Here is a 15,637-nt window from a genome sequence, read left to right as displayed (position 1 = left end):
GTACATCTATTTATTCATGTGATTATCTAATCAGCCAATCGTGTGGCAGCAGTGTAATGTACAAAATCATGCAGATATTGATCAGGAGCTTCAGTTAATGTTCACATCAACCATCAGAATGAGGAAAAAATGTGATCTCAGTGATTTGGACCGTAGCATGATTGTTGGTGGCATACGGGCTGGTTTGAGTATTTCTGTAACTGCTGATCTCCTGAGATTTTCACACACATCAGTCTCTAGAGTGTATAGAAAATGAAATCCAGATTTGTCAGACCAGGCAATGTTTTTCCAATCGTCTACGATCCAGTTTTGGTGAGCCTGTGCCCACTGGAGCCTCAGTTTCCTGTTCTTAGCTGACAGTAGTGGTACCCGGAGGGGTCTTCTGCTGCTGTAGCCCATCCGCCTCAATGTTCGACGTGTTGTTTGTTCAGAAATGCTTTTCTGCAAAGCAATGTTGTAACGCGTGTTTATTTAGGCTACTGTCACCTTCCTGTCAGCTTGGACCAGTCTGGCCATTCTCCTCTGACCTCTGTCATTAACAAGCCATTTCTGTCCACAGAACTGCTGCTCGGTGGATGTTTTTTGTTTTTCGCAGCATTCTCTTTACACTAAGGACTGTTGTGCGTGAAAATCCCAGGAGATCAGCAGTTTCAGAAACACTCAAACCAGCCCGTCTGGCACCAACAATCATGCCACGGTCTTAATCACTGAGATCACATTTTTTTCCCCATTCTGATTGTTGATGTGAACATTAACTGAAGCTGCTGACCCATATCTGAATGATTTTATGCAATGCACTCCTGCCACGTGATTGGCTGATTAGATAATCACGTGAATAAGTAGATGTACAGGTGTACCTAATAAAGTGGCCGGTGAGTGTGTGTGTGAGTGTGTGTGTGTGTATGTATACACACACACACACACACACACACTATTTTTTTGCACTACAGTAAAGAGGAAAACAAATCTTAATGGCCTTAAAAAAATAGCTGCATTTTCTTTAATTAAAATATTATTCCTTTCTAAAATTTTTGAGGTTAAATGCAACTTGTACCTGACAGGTTTCATGAGATTCACCCACCCATTATTTGAATCTGATTAGATTGGGATTTATGCAGAAACATTATTTATTAAGAGTAACAGGCAGTCTTATTCCATTCTTGACTGCCTTTCACAAATAAAACAGACATGTAATTCAAAATAAAAAAGAACATAATGTGCAGTTTATCAAAGTAATAGGTAGGTGTGCTTAACCACATACATCTTTCAAGACTGGCAAGACTTCAACATAAAACTGTTTGGGTTCAAAACTGTGGCAGTTTGCTATAAAATCTAAAAATGTGTCTTACTGTCAATGGAGTATCAGAACCAGGTTTGAAAGATCCCTGTCATCCATGTGTGATGCGGTCATCCATTCATATAAAGGATTTCAGTGATTGTGAAAAGAGGGGCAGGAGGGAAGATCTTGGCACAAAACAACATCCATCAAGAGAATAAAACAAGTGAAGGCCTCTCTTCAACTGTCACTGTCACAATGGTCTGTTGGTCTTGTTGCCATCAGAGAATCGAGGAGGCGGTCCACACCACACCCTGTACACCAGCAGCAAGCCCATAAGCAGGGCCCAGGTACGTACCGGAGACAGGAAGAAGGCCAGAGGCCCGTAGGTCTCCAACAGGAAGTAGCAAGAATAGGCCTGCCAGATCAAGAGGACCAGCATGCCCAGGTGCACAGCCAGAGTCCGCCAGCGGCACCCTGGGCAGCAGAAGTGCGAACGAAAGTTGGCGCCGCGACACCTGTGATGTAGACTCCAGCAGAGATAATAAGTGAGAGGCATATTGAAGAAGAGCACCTGTGGAGGACAAACATCATTTTATGACCATATACTTCTAGCTAGGGATGTGCAAAATGACATTTTTAAAGTCGGTTGGTTGCCTGGACGACTAGTTGTTTCGGGTTCACCTGACCTAAAGTCACTTTTAATTTTGCGTCTTTATGGTTTTTACGACCAGCTTTGATGCAAACAGCAAAAGTTTTAATGAAAAAAATTAATAACAATCAATTCACACATATATTTGTAAATATTTTATTTTAGTCAGTCAGGGAAAATAAGGTGGAGTTTACAAGTATTGTGGGTTCTGAGAACATATTTTATTATCAAATTCAGCGTCTTCATGCCATCATGAGCTATTTTTAATGCAACGATCAGAAGTTGTTTAAATATATAACAAATAAAGCTGAAGTTTGAAACTATAAGTTAAAATTCTCTCTCATTGGGGGCCTGGGTAGCTCAGCGAGTAAAGACGCTGACTACCACCCCTGGAGTCTTGAGTTCGAATCCAGGGCGTGCTGATTGACTCCAGCCAGGTCTCCTAAGCAACCAATTGGCCCGGTTGCTAGGGTGGGTAGAGTCACATTGGGTTAACCTCCTCGTGGTCGCCATAATGTGGTTCTCCATGGGGCGTGTGGTGAGTTGTGCGTGGATGCCGCAGAGAATAGCGTGAAGCCTCCACTCGTGCTATGTCTCCGCAGTAATGCGCTCAACAAGCCACGTGATAAGATGTGCGGATTGACGTCTCAGATGCGGGGGCAACTGAGATTCGTCCTCCGACACACGGATTGAGGCGAGTCACTACGCTACCACAAGGACTTAGAGCGCATTGGGAATTGGGCATTCCGAAAAGGGGAGAAAATCCCCCAAAAAATAAAAACAATTCTCTCTTATCCCAACTTAAAATGCAAAGACAAATGTAAGTAAGCCATTAGTAGGTTAATGTTCTCGAGAACTGTAAACTTTGTGTCTCTGTGCCACTATAAACATTCCTGTTTGTTTTGAGCAACCCGTCCATACCGACAGCCAATGACATGAGTTGGGGGCGGGACTATCTGTTTGTTCGATCAACAGAAGACTCAGCGTATTCGGAAAGCTGTTTGAAAACAAGTCTATTTTTGCAATTCTGTTCAGTGGTGCAAAAAAATTACACACTTCAGCTTTAACATATGATATTTGTAACTAAGATACGTGGACTGTTTTTGACTTGACACGATATCTTAAAAACGCAATGTTCATGGTGGGACGCTCAAAAACCAGTGCCAGACAGCCAAATATATAACGCAAAAATGTAAGAGACAAATATAAAAAAAAAAAAAAAAAAACTGCCAATAAAATTTAGACAAACTAGTAGACCTTACTGGTCAACAGACATTTTTGGAAGTCTAGTCCACCACTATGACCCATCCCTAATAAAAAAACACACTATTTCATAATGATCAGCATCATACCTGTATAACTCCTACGACATAGGTTAGACTGCCTTCAAGGAAATGCCCATCCACAAACACGCCAAAAGCAAAGCAGGCCCCATTGTGTCCATCAATTACTTCCCCAATGAACCATGGACCTAAAAAGCACCATACACAACTCACAGTAATTGCAAGGACAGTTAATGCATGAGAGGACTTGTTGTATGAGTCCATAATGACGTTACTGGTATATTCAAGAGCAAATGAATGGGGTCATCATTTGATTATAGGTATGCATAAGTCTTTTGAGAGGCAATTATCTATGATACATTCATTTAATAATCACATAATAATATATCATTATCAATCATTCACAATAGCCTCAGCAAGGATGGAAAAACACTCCATTCCTTTGATTATAAAAAGTTAATACAGGCCTTCTGCAGTGTCATCATAAGCAATTATGTCTCAACAATTTGCAAAACTGTTAAGTGGGTGTCAGAGAGTGACTTACCCAATGCTGTGCACAGGTTGAACAGCAGCAGAGAGTAGTAGAAGGTGTTGATCTTACTGACAAGATGTAGGGACATCCATGCTTGAGAAGAAAGCCCCAATAAATTATGAGAGGTACATAGTTGTCTAGTGTCAATGGAGTTAAACGGTAAATGCATTTCATTTTTCATACATAAAAATTACCTTCAACTGACATACCTCTTGCAGAGGATACACGCATAAATCTGAAGACTACAAGCCCGCCTAGGTTTAGTGACACTATTGCCACAAAGGCAATCCGTGCCTGAGGGAAGAAACACAGGTATAGAGATGCATCAAATACTAATTAATTGAAGTAATATAGGTGATAAAGCTTTTTGTAAAGGTTTTATTGCATCACAAAATAAATCTATTCAATTTCCCCACCAGTATGTAGTGATCTGTTAGCAGGATGAAGGATTGTATGAAGCCAAAACTGGGGGTGAGATCCTCTTCTAGGGTGAAATGCTGCTCTCGCACTTTGGAGCGACCTGCTGAGTCCTGGCATAGGGACAGAGAAATTAGTTGTTCATAGCAGAAATGCAGCCTGCACCATGTCATTTTTTTTTTTTCAGTGTCATACAATAAGTTCTGTATTTAAAGGAATAGTTCTCCCAAAATGGAAAGTCTGTTATTATTTACAAACCCTGATTTCTGTCCAAGCCTGTGTGACTTCCTTTCTTCAATGGAACACAAAAGGAGAAATTTTTAAGAGTCTGTCAAGCTACAAAAAGGACAAAAAACCACAATAAAACCAAATTAAAAGCAATCTATACGAATCACGCACTATATTCTAAGTCTTCTGAAGCCATTCAATCACTTTGTGTGATGAACAGGACCCAATTTAAGTTTAAATTCACTCTCAAATTAAATCATTAATAAAGCACTAAAATCAAATATGGCAGCAACGCACACAACTATTTTCCCTTTGGGATAATAAACTTGAAACTTAACTTACGGAACATCAAATCTTAAACCAGACCAGAGCCACTATGCACTTTCATTATATTGCAAATAAACCCTGAAAAAAAAAAACTTTAAAAAAATGTAACTTGTCTGTTCCACGGAAGAAAGAAAGTCATACGGTTTTAACACATTGATATGATCAGTGTTGGGGAAGCTACTTTGAAACTGTAGTTTGACAAGCTACAAGCAACTCATAATTTAAAGTAGTTAAGCTACAGTCAAGCTACCCTTTTGAAAAAGTAGTTAGCTACACTACAAGTTACTATCAATGTATATTGAATACATTTAATGAATAGTAACATTTATACAGTTAATAATGGCCATAAAATAAAATACAACAACAGAAAATAAAAACAGAAAAGACCAGACACCATTAACAACAAAGTGTCTGGAACATTCTTTGTTTTATAGAATAGAATGGTGCTCTTTTATCAATTTCAGAATTACCTGCCCCTAAACCTCTTGAAAAAGTAAACAAACTGTGGTTGGTTGCTTTGCATAACCATCAGACAATCTCTTCTTATCGTGAGCTGTAATAAGCTGCCAGTAGATGGTAGTAATGCAGTATTTTAGTTTGTGATCTGCCATTACAAAAGAAGACGACGACGCTGCCGGAATCTGAGCAGCAGCCAGAATACGCTTCAAGTTTGTCAGATGTTTTGCTAGTAGAAGTTTGGCTTCTACGCAGTGAACAAGGCTATTAGTTATAATCTAACCAAAACATGATGTAACGTTTGGTCGTGCTACACCGCTACTTGCTGGAAAATGTAGTTTGCTACTGGAAGAGCTACTCCCTACATTAATGAAAAATGTAGTTAAGTTAGTAGCGTCGCTACTTGTAGTTAGCTACTCTCCAACACTGGCTATGATGTTGCTAGCGTGCTCTGGGATGGATTTCCCAAAAGCATTGCAAGTTGTTCGTAGAGACCATTGGCACCAGTGGTCTCTACGATCTACTTAGCTTACGATGCTTTTGGGAAACACAGCCCAGGTTGGGTGCTAGGGTGCTATTAAAGCCGGCACCACACTAGCCTATTTTTCCAGTGATTTTCAGATATGAGCTTCATTTACAGAATCACAGGCCAGGCGTAGGGAGACGAAGCGCACATTAGCAGGAGGTCATTAATCACTTGACCATCGGGACTCCCTGCTGAGTTAATGGCTTCAAAAACTTAAAAAGCACATCAGGCTTGCTTGATTCTCTTGAAGTGACCAGTGAGCTTCATCTTTTACTGAAGAACTGACAAGACGTCAAGCTGATCTGAATGTTTTCATCTGTTATTTCACTCACAAACGCTGATTGTCATCCATAGTGATTCTGTCACCAAGCGTTTCTCCTGCATTTTTCTACTAAACTAAATGACTAATGAAATCAGAAAGTGAGGCAAAACAGTCTCTTCTAATTTAACATAATTTCTTTACTCACTGAAAGCTGCAGATGAACAAACACGTTCTACGGCAATCCTCAAGGAGATAAATACACAATCACACACTTTCACAAGGTCAAGTTTCTCCATGAATCGCTTCCTAAATCACTCTATTACAATTGTTTATGCTCACACGGTACTCCTATTGATATTTCAGTGAGCTCCACGTGACAGGGAATCAGACAGAGAGTGTTGCGGTGAGTTGGTATGTTTGTCACCCCTCCGCTATTTTGTATTGACAAGTGTGTCATACCTCCGACTGAAGAGAGCGAGATCTCAGCAAAACAGTCCACATGTGTGACACCCTCTGGCCAAAATTGAGTTTTTTGGAGTCTGCTAGTGTGGCACCATCTTAAGTGGTTGCTTACAGGTCCAAGTCAAAAGAACCTACCCCCAAGTCTCTATGATATTCTGTGACAAGTTGCAACAAACTTGATATTTTGCGACAAGTTGCAACAAACAGAATATTGTATTGCTTGCCAGGCAATAATCTTAAGTCTGATTGCTGAGAAAAGTAATAGCACACCTCTACTCAAGTAGCACAATTTGAGGTATCACTTTCAGTATGAGCAATAGTTAGAGTGATGCTTGCCTTAGCAAACACTACTAATAAAAGGATCTGCTCAGGATCTTTCAACATAGCTAACACTGTAATTACTGTATGTACCTCCACTTTAACACTGATGGTGTGCAGTCCAGTGGCGTAAAGTGATGGATCCCAGTGCAGTACATAAAGAGGTCCGCCTGCACTGACAGCTTTTCCCAGCGGAACTTCATCCACATTCACATACACGGCTGTGATTGGAGATTCTGAGAAAGCGAGGACCCTACACAACCCGAGGCACAGCACACAGGGGAACTATAAGTGCTGTGTGATGAACAACAAACTTCAACATTCTAGGAATGACAGGACAAGACTGCATGCAGGCAAGGAACATGAATTAAGTTTGGAAGGGAGATGATAATGTCGATAAAGATTTGAAGGTGGTTGAAGGTTCAAAAGGACACACACAGAGACACCTGATGTGTGTGGAACTGCGAATGCGAACCAGAGGCTCCACTCCTGGGTGCAGGTACTGTGCATCTTTGGGATTGGTGATCAGCACAGCTGGCCAGTCCTCAAAGGTCAGGTCGGAGAAACTAAGCAGGTCATGATCAAAAGCCAGTATCCTGTACCTGAACCAAGGAAGGAGAACTGTGGGTGACTACTTTCAGAACTATTTTTATGAAATGCCTCTCATTTTTCAGTTGTTTTTTATACTTGCTAAGATTACAAGTCAGCTATATTTACACCTGGTAGTACTCCCTTGAGTGTGGGCCTTGTTCTTTGCTCAAGTGATCTTACCTGCGGTTGTCCATCCAGTCTCCAAGCTCTAGCTCCAGCGTGCCTCCTTGATGTCTACTATGCAGTACTGGCATGAAGCCTCCTAGTGTGTGCAAGTGCCCACACAGATACGCCACAGCTGTACTGTTTAAAAACCAATAGATAAGACTCTTTATTTAGCAAAACATTATGTACTTGGACTAAGTTGTTTGCACCTTCAACAATGGAAGGTAAAAATAAAAGGTCTTATAGACTGCAATTACCCTGTAACCTGACTGCTAAACTTCACTTCCAAAATTAACTACATTTGGGGTGAGCTCAGGTGACCAAGTTTATTTTTCTTACCAAATTGGCTAATTGTTTTTTGTTTTCATGTTTTAAGTTAAAACATGACAAATTTAGGTTGCCAAAAGGGCAACTGCAAGATATATTCTCTGAAAACAAGTGTTAATATCAAGTAATTGCTTCTTAGAATTATCATTTTGGGTGAACAATCCCCTTAAGAAACTGATATGAGGGTTTAGATATCAGATTTACATCAGATATGGAACCACATTTGAAAGTGGATGCCAAAAAAAAAAAAAAACCCTAATCTCATAAGTGTTTTTGCTGTTTACATGCATGTAACAAGATGCGATATATGCCAGATATTGGTGAAAAAAATCGAAATTGGTTGATAGTGTATTTGTGGCCATAGAGAGGAAGAGATTTAGCCAAACCTCATGAGTTCTCTGACTCCTGGAAAAGGTGAAATGATGGTAGATGTGGTATAATGCCCAAACCAGATGGACTTGTTACTGCTCAGACTCTCTTCTCTAAAGGTCGCCAACAAGTCCATCTGAGTCTAAGGGGAACACTTACATTTCAGTCCACAGAAAAGGCAGACATCGCTTTCAAACAGACAAGGCTGCAGGTAGCACAGTTTTCCTACCTGATTGAGGATCCCAAAAAAGTTATAGGGCCGTTTGGGCCCAGGGGTTAGAGTGGCATCAGCACAAATGAACGAGTAGTTTCCAAAAGAAGTTCTGTGGATGTAGTGGAAGGATCCAACTTTCTGATTGGCAGAGTACTTCCTAGATAATCAGGGATGGAGGCAATGAACAATTCAAAATGTACTTGTTCTCAACAGTAAATCCACATCTTGTTTCTCATCCATTGAGCAATCTTTAGGGAAACATACCACAGAACAACTGTTCACAAGTCAGTGTAAATCTAGTACAACTGGTCTGGCAGGAGAAATTATTGCACATGAACCAGTCTGAAAGCCATTCTAGACTTCATATCTCAAGACATTAAAGGCCAAATTATACTTTGGTGCCGGTAGGTCTTGCGCACAGTGCAACTAGATGACTAGCACACCACCATGACCCATCCCTCATAAAAAAAACACACCCATTTCATAATGATCTTTATCATACCTAAATCCTGTAATACCTGTATAACTCCCACAACATAGGTCAGACTGCCTTCAAGGAAATGCCCATCCACAAACACGGCAAAAGCAAAGCAGGTGACGCATATTTGCGCGTGATGCATATTTCGTCTTCAGCACAGTGCATGCAGACTGTCCACGTCATTAAGTGTCTTCGGCATATGCACCTGCCTTTGACTGTGCTAAAACAGTTGGCTCGTTTGAGATGTCAGTTAAAAAATCAAACATTTTAGAAGAGAACAAAACATCACAGTTGTTTAAGCCAATGTGTATTAAGCAGTGTCATAAGCAAGTCGTTCCCTGTCGTGCTTGTAGTTTGCACAGCTAGGAGAAAGCAACTGCACCATCTGGCTCTAAAAACTTGCAAGAGTATTTCTGACATACTGTATGTCGCCATAACATCACAGCACCTGCTGGTGATCACCTGTGATCGGTTCTGCTTAGAATTTGCTCATCCAAAATGAGCCTTGTATCTTAACGCAGTTGTACCACGTATGTGCCGAATGCATCCTTATGGGCTTGCTTTAAAAAAAAAAAAAAAGCATATACTTTGAATGGTTAAAGGCTAGGGTATATTTTTCTTTTTTCCAAGTGCCGTTCCGTTGCACAAACGGTCGAGCGCTCAGCCTTTCAAAGTAAGTCCAAATACTTTTTGTGCATATCCAATTGAAATCCGATCATATTTAGCACGAAATAAAGCGGCACATGCCTGCTTCCACCATCTCTGCCACAAGGCGTAGTCCAGCGCCACAGCTACATATTGCCATGTTATAAGCTAAAACCTCTATTCCATTTTCCTCCATGTTGTTTTTTATTTTTTTGCATATTGACACAAAATCATCATACCTTCTAACATCGGATTGTGAAAAATAGGGAGATTTTTTTTCGGGGGTGTCGTGGTGCAAGGAACGGCAGCCAGTGGAGTTTGCAGACTGTGTAATATACGTATAGGGAGAGATGGTACCGGTCAGTAATACTACACTGAAGAGAAAAAAAAAAAAATTGACCATGTGTTCAGATTGTCCCTTACCACATCCAATAAATGCTTTGAGTCACTAATAATAAAAAATGTATATCCTTTCTTATATGCCAAGAACTTTTCTGACCCATGACTTATAATAAATATTTTCTTCAATTATTTATCTTCTTTATCTTATGTATACATCTGTGTTGGTTTATTTTTTATTTATTTTATTTATTTATTTTTTTTTACTTTTTTAGTCATTTACTTTATTTAATTTATTTCCTTTACCTGTACTTCTTGTCTTTATGACTCAGTGATAGTATTCATACATTGTTGGATCTGTGTCTGTTAAGCGGGAGGAGGGGTGGAAAATCGGGAGAAGCCCGGTAAAATCGGGAGTGTTGGCAGGTATGAGTCATTGCTATAGCAACCAATGCAGATATGCCAGAAAATGAAGATTCCACAGGAAGCACAAATCGGATTAATTGCGATACACAGTGTGGACAGTCAATCATGAAGATCGTATTCCGATCGGATACATAGCCAAAGTATACCCTAACCTTAGCTGACTTAATTGACTTGATTTTTCAAACACTTAGCACTTTTCACAATAAAATAAAAATTAAATATTCCTTTCCTACATTTTCACTTAAAAACATGCTACAATACGGAAGTAAAATAGGGTGTGAACGCCATTTCATGATGACTTAGACTTGTTAAGTCAACTAAGGCTTAACGTTTTGAGATGAAATATAGGATGGCTTGGTAATGTTAGCCGAAAAGAGAAGTCATTTCAGAGGCAGAGCAAGTTATAACATTTTGATGAAAGATTACCAAGACAAACATTTTTTTTTTTTCTCTTGAATAACATCAACCAATAAATCGTTCACAATAAGACCAGGAACATGTATGAAAAAAGTTTGTCTTCATGCTGACTTTAATGACTAATTATGTTGCATTTAAAATGAAACTTTAAAGTAGTTTCGTAGTTTAATAGCCATATTGTTCTGCATTTGTAATATTGGTACAGACCTGTAGTAATTGTTCATGCTCTCCAGAGATAAAATATTAAAGGCATCTGTGGAGGAAAGAAAAGAATATCAATCAAGATTTCCTGGAAACAGAAGCAGAAGAATGGGGACAAAATAACTAATTATATACCAGTGCAGCAACACAGAGATCTAAAACAAAAATGAGGCCAACAAATGCTAACACTGTGTCCTAACCACCTGTGTGACCATGACGAGGGACCAGACATTTTGTTGGTCGCTTGGTTTTTATTTCTGCAGCATCATGGGTAGCCCCGCCCACCATTTCATTGGTCCAAAATCCTGCTCCACAAGATCATGTTATTTTACATTGCACTCTATATGACATTAAATATTAGGGCTAGTTAGTGATACAGATTTCCCGATTTGATTACATTCAATTCCAATTCTCAAGCTCTCACTTAATTTCCGACTCACATGGGAATTTTAAAGTTATAATATCCATTTTGATAACATATGAAAGAAATTCTCTCTGCGCTAATGCTGTTAATTATAAGGGGACCTTCTAACTAGGTACATTATGAAAATATTAATTCTACAAATGTTATTTTATCATACATTTTTCATCATTTCGGTCACATTTTATCTTTTTAAAAATGTACAAATCCATGCATTTCATCAATTAATAAAATGAATATTACATTTGCCCATATTATATTGCATATATCTATACAGTATATGTCACAAGTCTGGAAAACTCCTCATGTCACACAGTATAATATGGAACAAAGTGTAATGTACACAGTCGTGGAAGGCGAGATTTTCAGTTAATAACAACACATTTTCATATTCTAAATGGCGAACCACTCTCGTTGTATGCGAAAGAGCCTTTTACATTCTTTGGAACAAAAAATAAAATAGAGAGAGGCTTTAGAATGACATGATGGTGAGTAGATGATGATAAATTGTTCATTTTTGGCTATACAAATCTTTGAAATATCAAGACAGAACTAATAAATATGCAGCTTTACTCTAGCTAAGTTTTATAAATCCATTCAGGTTTGTTCTCTTATCACAAGCAGACAGTATCCTGTTTAATATAGAGCCGGGTTTCATTTCAAGTCATTAGTGCTGCAGAACAGTGTCCAGCTGTCTGCACTCAATATGCTTTAATTGTTTTATTGCTAGCAGACAGAGATGGTCAATTATTCTTTTAAACCAACAGTGATTTGGATATAGGAAACTTAATTCTGATCTTTATTTATCTCCCAAACCTTCATACACTACTTCATACACTTACTGGACCCAGCTGATATTAAAAATAAAGTCAAGAAAAATAAAATAATCACCATGGTTTCCCCGAATGTCGATCCATTTTGTGTGCTCCAGCACTCGTGATCTTTTAAGGACGTTCTGGTAGGACTGCCACTCCACCTCATGTTGAAGAGAGCCTATTTTGCTCTCAGTCTTTGCATCTGTTAAGTCCCCTGTTAAATAGTAAAACATTATTTGGTGTAATGTGGCCATGTGACTATGTACTATGTATTTATTAATAAAGAGATAACTTAAGTTGTCAAGTTTTGTTGCCAACTAACAGCCCAGCTCACCTGTGGCCAGCACAAGATCTGGTTTTATCACATCAATAGTGTCACTACAAAACCTTTCGAAGTCTGGAATGCGCCTCGGATCACGGAAACGACTGATATGGATGTCAGATACCTGCACAGAACAATCAGCATGGTGAGAAGTCGAACACAAGCTTGTGTGTAACAGTGAGTGTTTGAAAACTCACACATAAAACGTGCCTATTTATAGGACAAGTGTCATATTGTAGGAGGCACCTCTCATGTGCAAGTCACTTAATGGCTGAATGTTTCCCCAGCCAAACTATAACACAATGCATAATAACAACAACATTTCTAAAAAAGCATTCATCCACTGATGTCAGAGAGCAAACAGACAAGAACCATTAATGAAAGGACAAGATCCTGAAGGTGACATGAAAATTAGACTGCACACACAATTTCTAGCCACTGAAATATTACAGAGCTGAGCATAACCGGTAAAATGCATATTGTCTATTGAAATTTTCACGACTTTTCGTTGATTTTATTAATTTCCAAGACATTTCAAAGCCTAGAAATTACAATTTTAAAACGTCCTGATAATGTCACGTTTTCTATGACCATGGGACGCTGTTTGAAAATCTAAAATTATATTACCATCAAATAAATGTCTTAAAGGGATAGTTCAACCAAAAATGAAAATTCTCTCATCATTCACCCTCATGATACGTGCATGACTTTCTCATCTACTGAACACAAACTGTGGTTTTTAAAAGAATATTTCAGCTCTGTAGGTCCATACAGTGCAAGTGAATGGTGGCCAGAACTTTGAAGCTCCAAAAAAGGAAATAAAGCATAAAAAACTAATTCATAAGACTCCAGTGGTTAAATCCATGTCTTCTGAAGCGATATAAGTGTGGGTGAGAAACAGATCAATATTTAAGTCATGTTTTACAATACATTCTCATCCCTGCCAAGTAGTTGTGATATACATGAGTCGCCAAAAACAAAAGAATAATGTGATTGTGGAGATTTTAATCATAAAAAAAATTACTTTAATTTTGATCTGTTTCTCACCCACACCTATCATATCACTTCTGAAGACATGGATTAAACCACTGGAGTCTTATGGATTAGTTTTAGGATGGCTTTATGTGCTTTTGGAGCTTCAAAGTTCTGGCCACCATTCACTTACATTGTATGGACCTACAGAGCTGAAATATTCTTCTAAAAATCTTTGTTTGTGTTCTGCAGAAGAAAGAAAGTCATACATATCTGGGGTGGTATGAGGGTGAGTAAATGATGAGAGTATTTTTATTTTTGGGTGAATTATCACTTTAGTTACAATTTAGTTTGTCAAAATTACCTTAACTTACACCTTATTCACGTTAGCGCCATCTTTGATTTTTAATGGGAATGACAAGGAGGCTGTGAGGGATAGATTACTGTCTCAATGGCACAAACGGTATAAAGCTGAATAAAACTCCTAGATCACATATGATTTCCCACAACTCATGTTGTCTGGAGTTCTTTATATACTGAATGTTCTTGGACAGATTTTCTTATCATTGTTTTTTTCATGGAACGATCAAAAAACACTCTCGTGACACAGCCTCGTTGTCATTCCCATTAAAAATCAAAGATGGCGCTGCTGTGAATAAGGTCTACTCCAACAGGTAGGGGTGATCTGATTTGTATATAGGTTAATTAATAAACTAAATAAAGGCTTGATTACACTAATTATTGGAAGTGATGCTTTTTAAAAAAAAATTGATACATTTGTAACATTTATTTTCATCACAACTACATGATTTTCATGTCTTGTTCACTGTGATTTTTCCTGCCTTTTAATGCTTAAATATAACGATCACCCTATTTACTGAATCAAGAATAAATTATTATGGTAGAACACAAAATAAAAGCCATTCCCCCAATCAATCACATGATCAGCTCATTGACAGCATGACGTTATTATGACCTCTCGCGACTAGCAGTCATATTGACAGCGCAAACCTGTTTTTACCTGCACAAACCAAAAGATATTCTCCAGCTGTCCGCCGGGATACGGTGGGCCGATCCTCTTGCTTTCATCACCGGATTGATCCAAACTGCGTTTAGGGTGCCAAGCAGTGTCATAGCTGTCAAACACCCAGGAAGTGAAGCAGGCGAGCAGAAGCCCAACAATCACCAGAGCCGCAAACAGCCGGAGCATCCTGCCGAAATGTCCCTGTCTTTACTGAGATCCCGGACACATCACACACATGCAGCCTCTGGTCATGCACTTCTCTATAATGTTAACGGGGAGATTCATCCTCGGTCATTCGGTTCAGTGAAGGAGTGACGGAGCCACAATGGACGAACAAATCAGCGCGCTGTAATTGCCAACATTATCCATTGGAAACTTCCGGGTGACAGCAGTCTAAACGTGGAAACAAAACTGATGGGAGGGAGTTCAGAAGAATGAGAGAGCCAAAGAGGGCGGAGTTAAACGACGTTTGGTTAGGAAGTTAGCTTTAGTCCGTTCATACCAAATACAAAATCGGTATATTCTATAGTAAATACTCGCAAATGCTAATTTGTTTGTATTTACTTTTCTTGTAATGGATGGAAAAATTTAACGGGCACTTATTTGATCTAACTGGGTTCATTGGTTGTTATTAATCTCTGTTGCGAAAATCAAGATATACATTTATTTTCATCCCAGCCGCTAAATTAGACCCGCCCCCATCTCTTCAACCACACGCCCTCTCTCCAAAACTCCGCCCTCCAAATACTTGTCTGCAAACCCACAAAATGATTGACAGGCAGAGAGGCACATTCACGTTTTCTGATTGGCTAATATGCTTCTTAATACTGTTTATAGTGCCCAAAGCGCAATCACTACAGACGTGTGATTTCTCATTACACTTATTTCAGTGGTATATGCAGTGTTGGGTGTAATGCAATTCTAAGTAATTAATTAATGTAATTAAATTACTTTTTCATTGAAAAAGTAAAGGGATTACTCTTAATTTTTAAGTAATTTAATTAGTTACTTATAATGTAATTATGTTGAATATTGTATAGACTATAAAACAATAGTGAATTTAAAATCGAAATTTAACGTCTAATGTTAAAATATATGTTTTCTAATTTATCACTGCCCCTTAAATTCTTTGGCCATTTCATGAATAATTTATTTGATTTTATATGATTTAT

At 38.7% G+C, this 15,637-nt stretch overlaps 1 protein-coding gene across 2 annotated transcripts; it reads right to left on the bottom strand.

Moving 5' to 3' along the window:
- Positions 1 to 869: 869 nt before the first annotated feature.
- LOC127411318 (transmembrane protein 62-like) lies at positions 870 to 15,318 on the bottom strand. 2 transcript variants are annotated; one of them, XM_051646811.1, is made up of 14 exons: positions 14,463 to 15,318; positions 12,482 to 12,593; positions 12,224 to 12,361; positions 10,918 to 10,963; positions 8,421 to 8,562; positions 8,209 to 8,333; positions 7,511 to 7,633; positions 7,186 to 7,341; positions 6,833 to 6,992; positions 4,160 to 4,273; positions 3,938 to 4,037; positions 3,756 to 3,836; positions 3,281 to 3,399; positions 870 to 1,850 (listed from the first exon to the last, which is right to left on the bottom strand). In XM_051646811.1, exons 1-14 carry the CDS (start codon positions 14,649 to 14,651, stop codon positions 1,530 to 1,532), a joined length of 1,926 nt encoding a protein of 641 aa, XP_051502771.1. In that variant the 5' UTR covers positions 14,652 to 15,318; the 3' UTR covers positions 870 to 1,529. The 2 variants fall into 2 exon arrangements, with proteins under 2 accessions (XP_051502771.1, XP_051502772.1); XM_051646812.1 differs by having other exon boundaries at positions 3,953 to 4,037; positions 14,463 to 15,317.
- Between the last annotated feature and the right edge of the window lie 319 nt (positions 15,319 to 15,637).

Source organism: Myxocyprinus asiaticus, chromosome 20 (genome assembly GCF_019703515.2).
Source record: "Myxocyprinus asiaticus isolate MX2 ecotype Aquarium Trade chromosome 20, UBuf_Myxa_2, whole genome shotgun sequence".
In the NCBI taxonomy this organism is placed as follows: Eukaryota; Metazoa; Chordata; class Actinopteri; order Cypriniformes; family Catostomidae; genus Myxocyprinus; species Myxocyprinus asiaticus.
The sequence above is the reverse complement of the archived record's forward strand: the minus strand, read 5'-3'. Positions and strand labels throughout refer to the sequence as shown.

Bases quoted from the DNA above. Each gene is read 5' to 3' on its own strand.
- LOC127411318 (XM_051646811.1), bottom strand. From the start codon at position 14,651: ATGCTCCGGCTGTTTGCGGCTCTGGTGATTGTTGGGCTTCTGCTCGCC. The intron at 7,342-7,510 runs GTAAGATCACTT...TCCTTGGTTCAG, and splicing joins GACTGGATGGACAACCGCAG to GTACAGGATACTGGCTTTTG. The intron at 3,837-3,937 runs GTAATTTTTATG...TTTCTTCTCAAG, and splicing joins AAGAGGTATGTCAGTTGAAG to CATGGATGTCCCTACATCTT.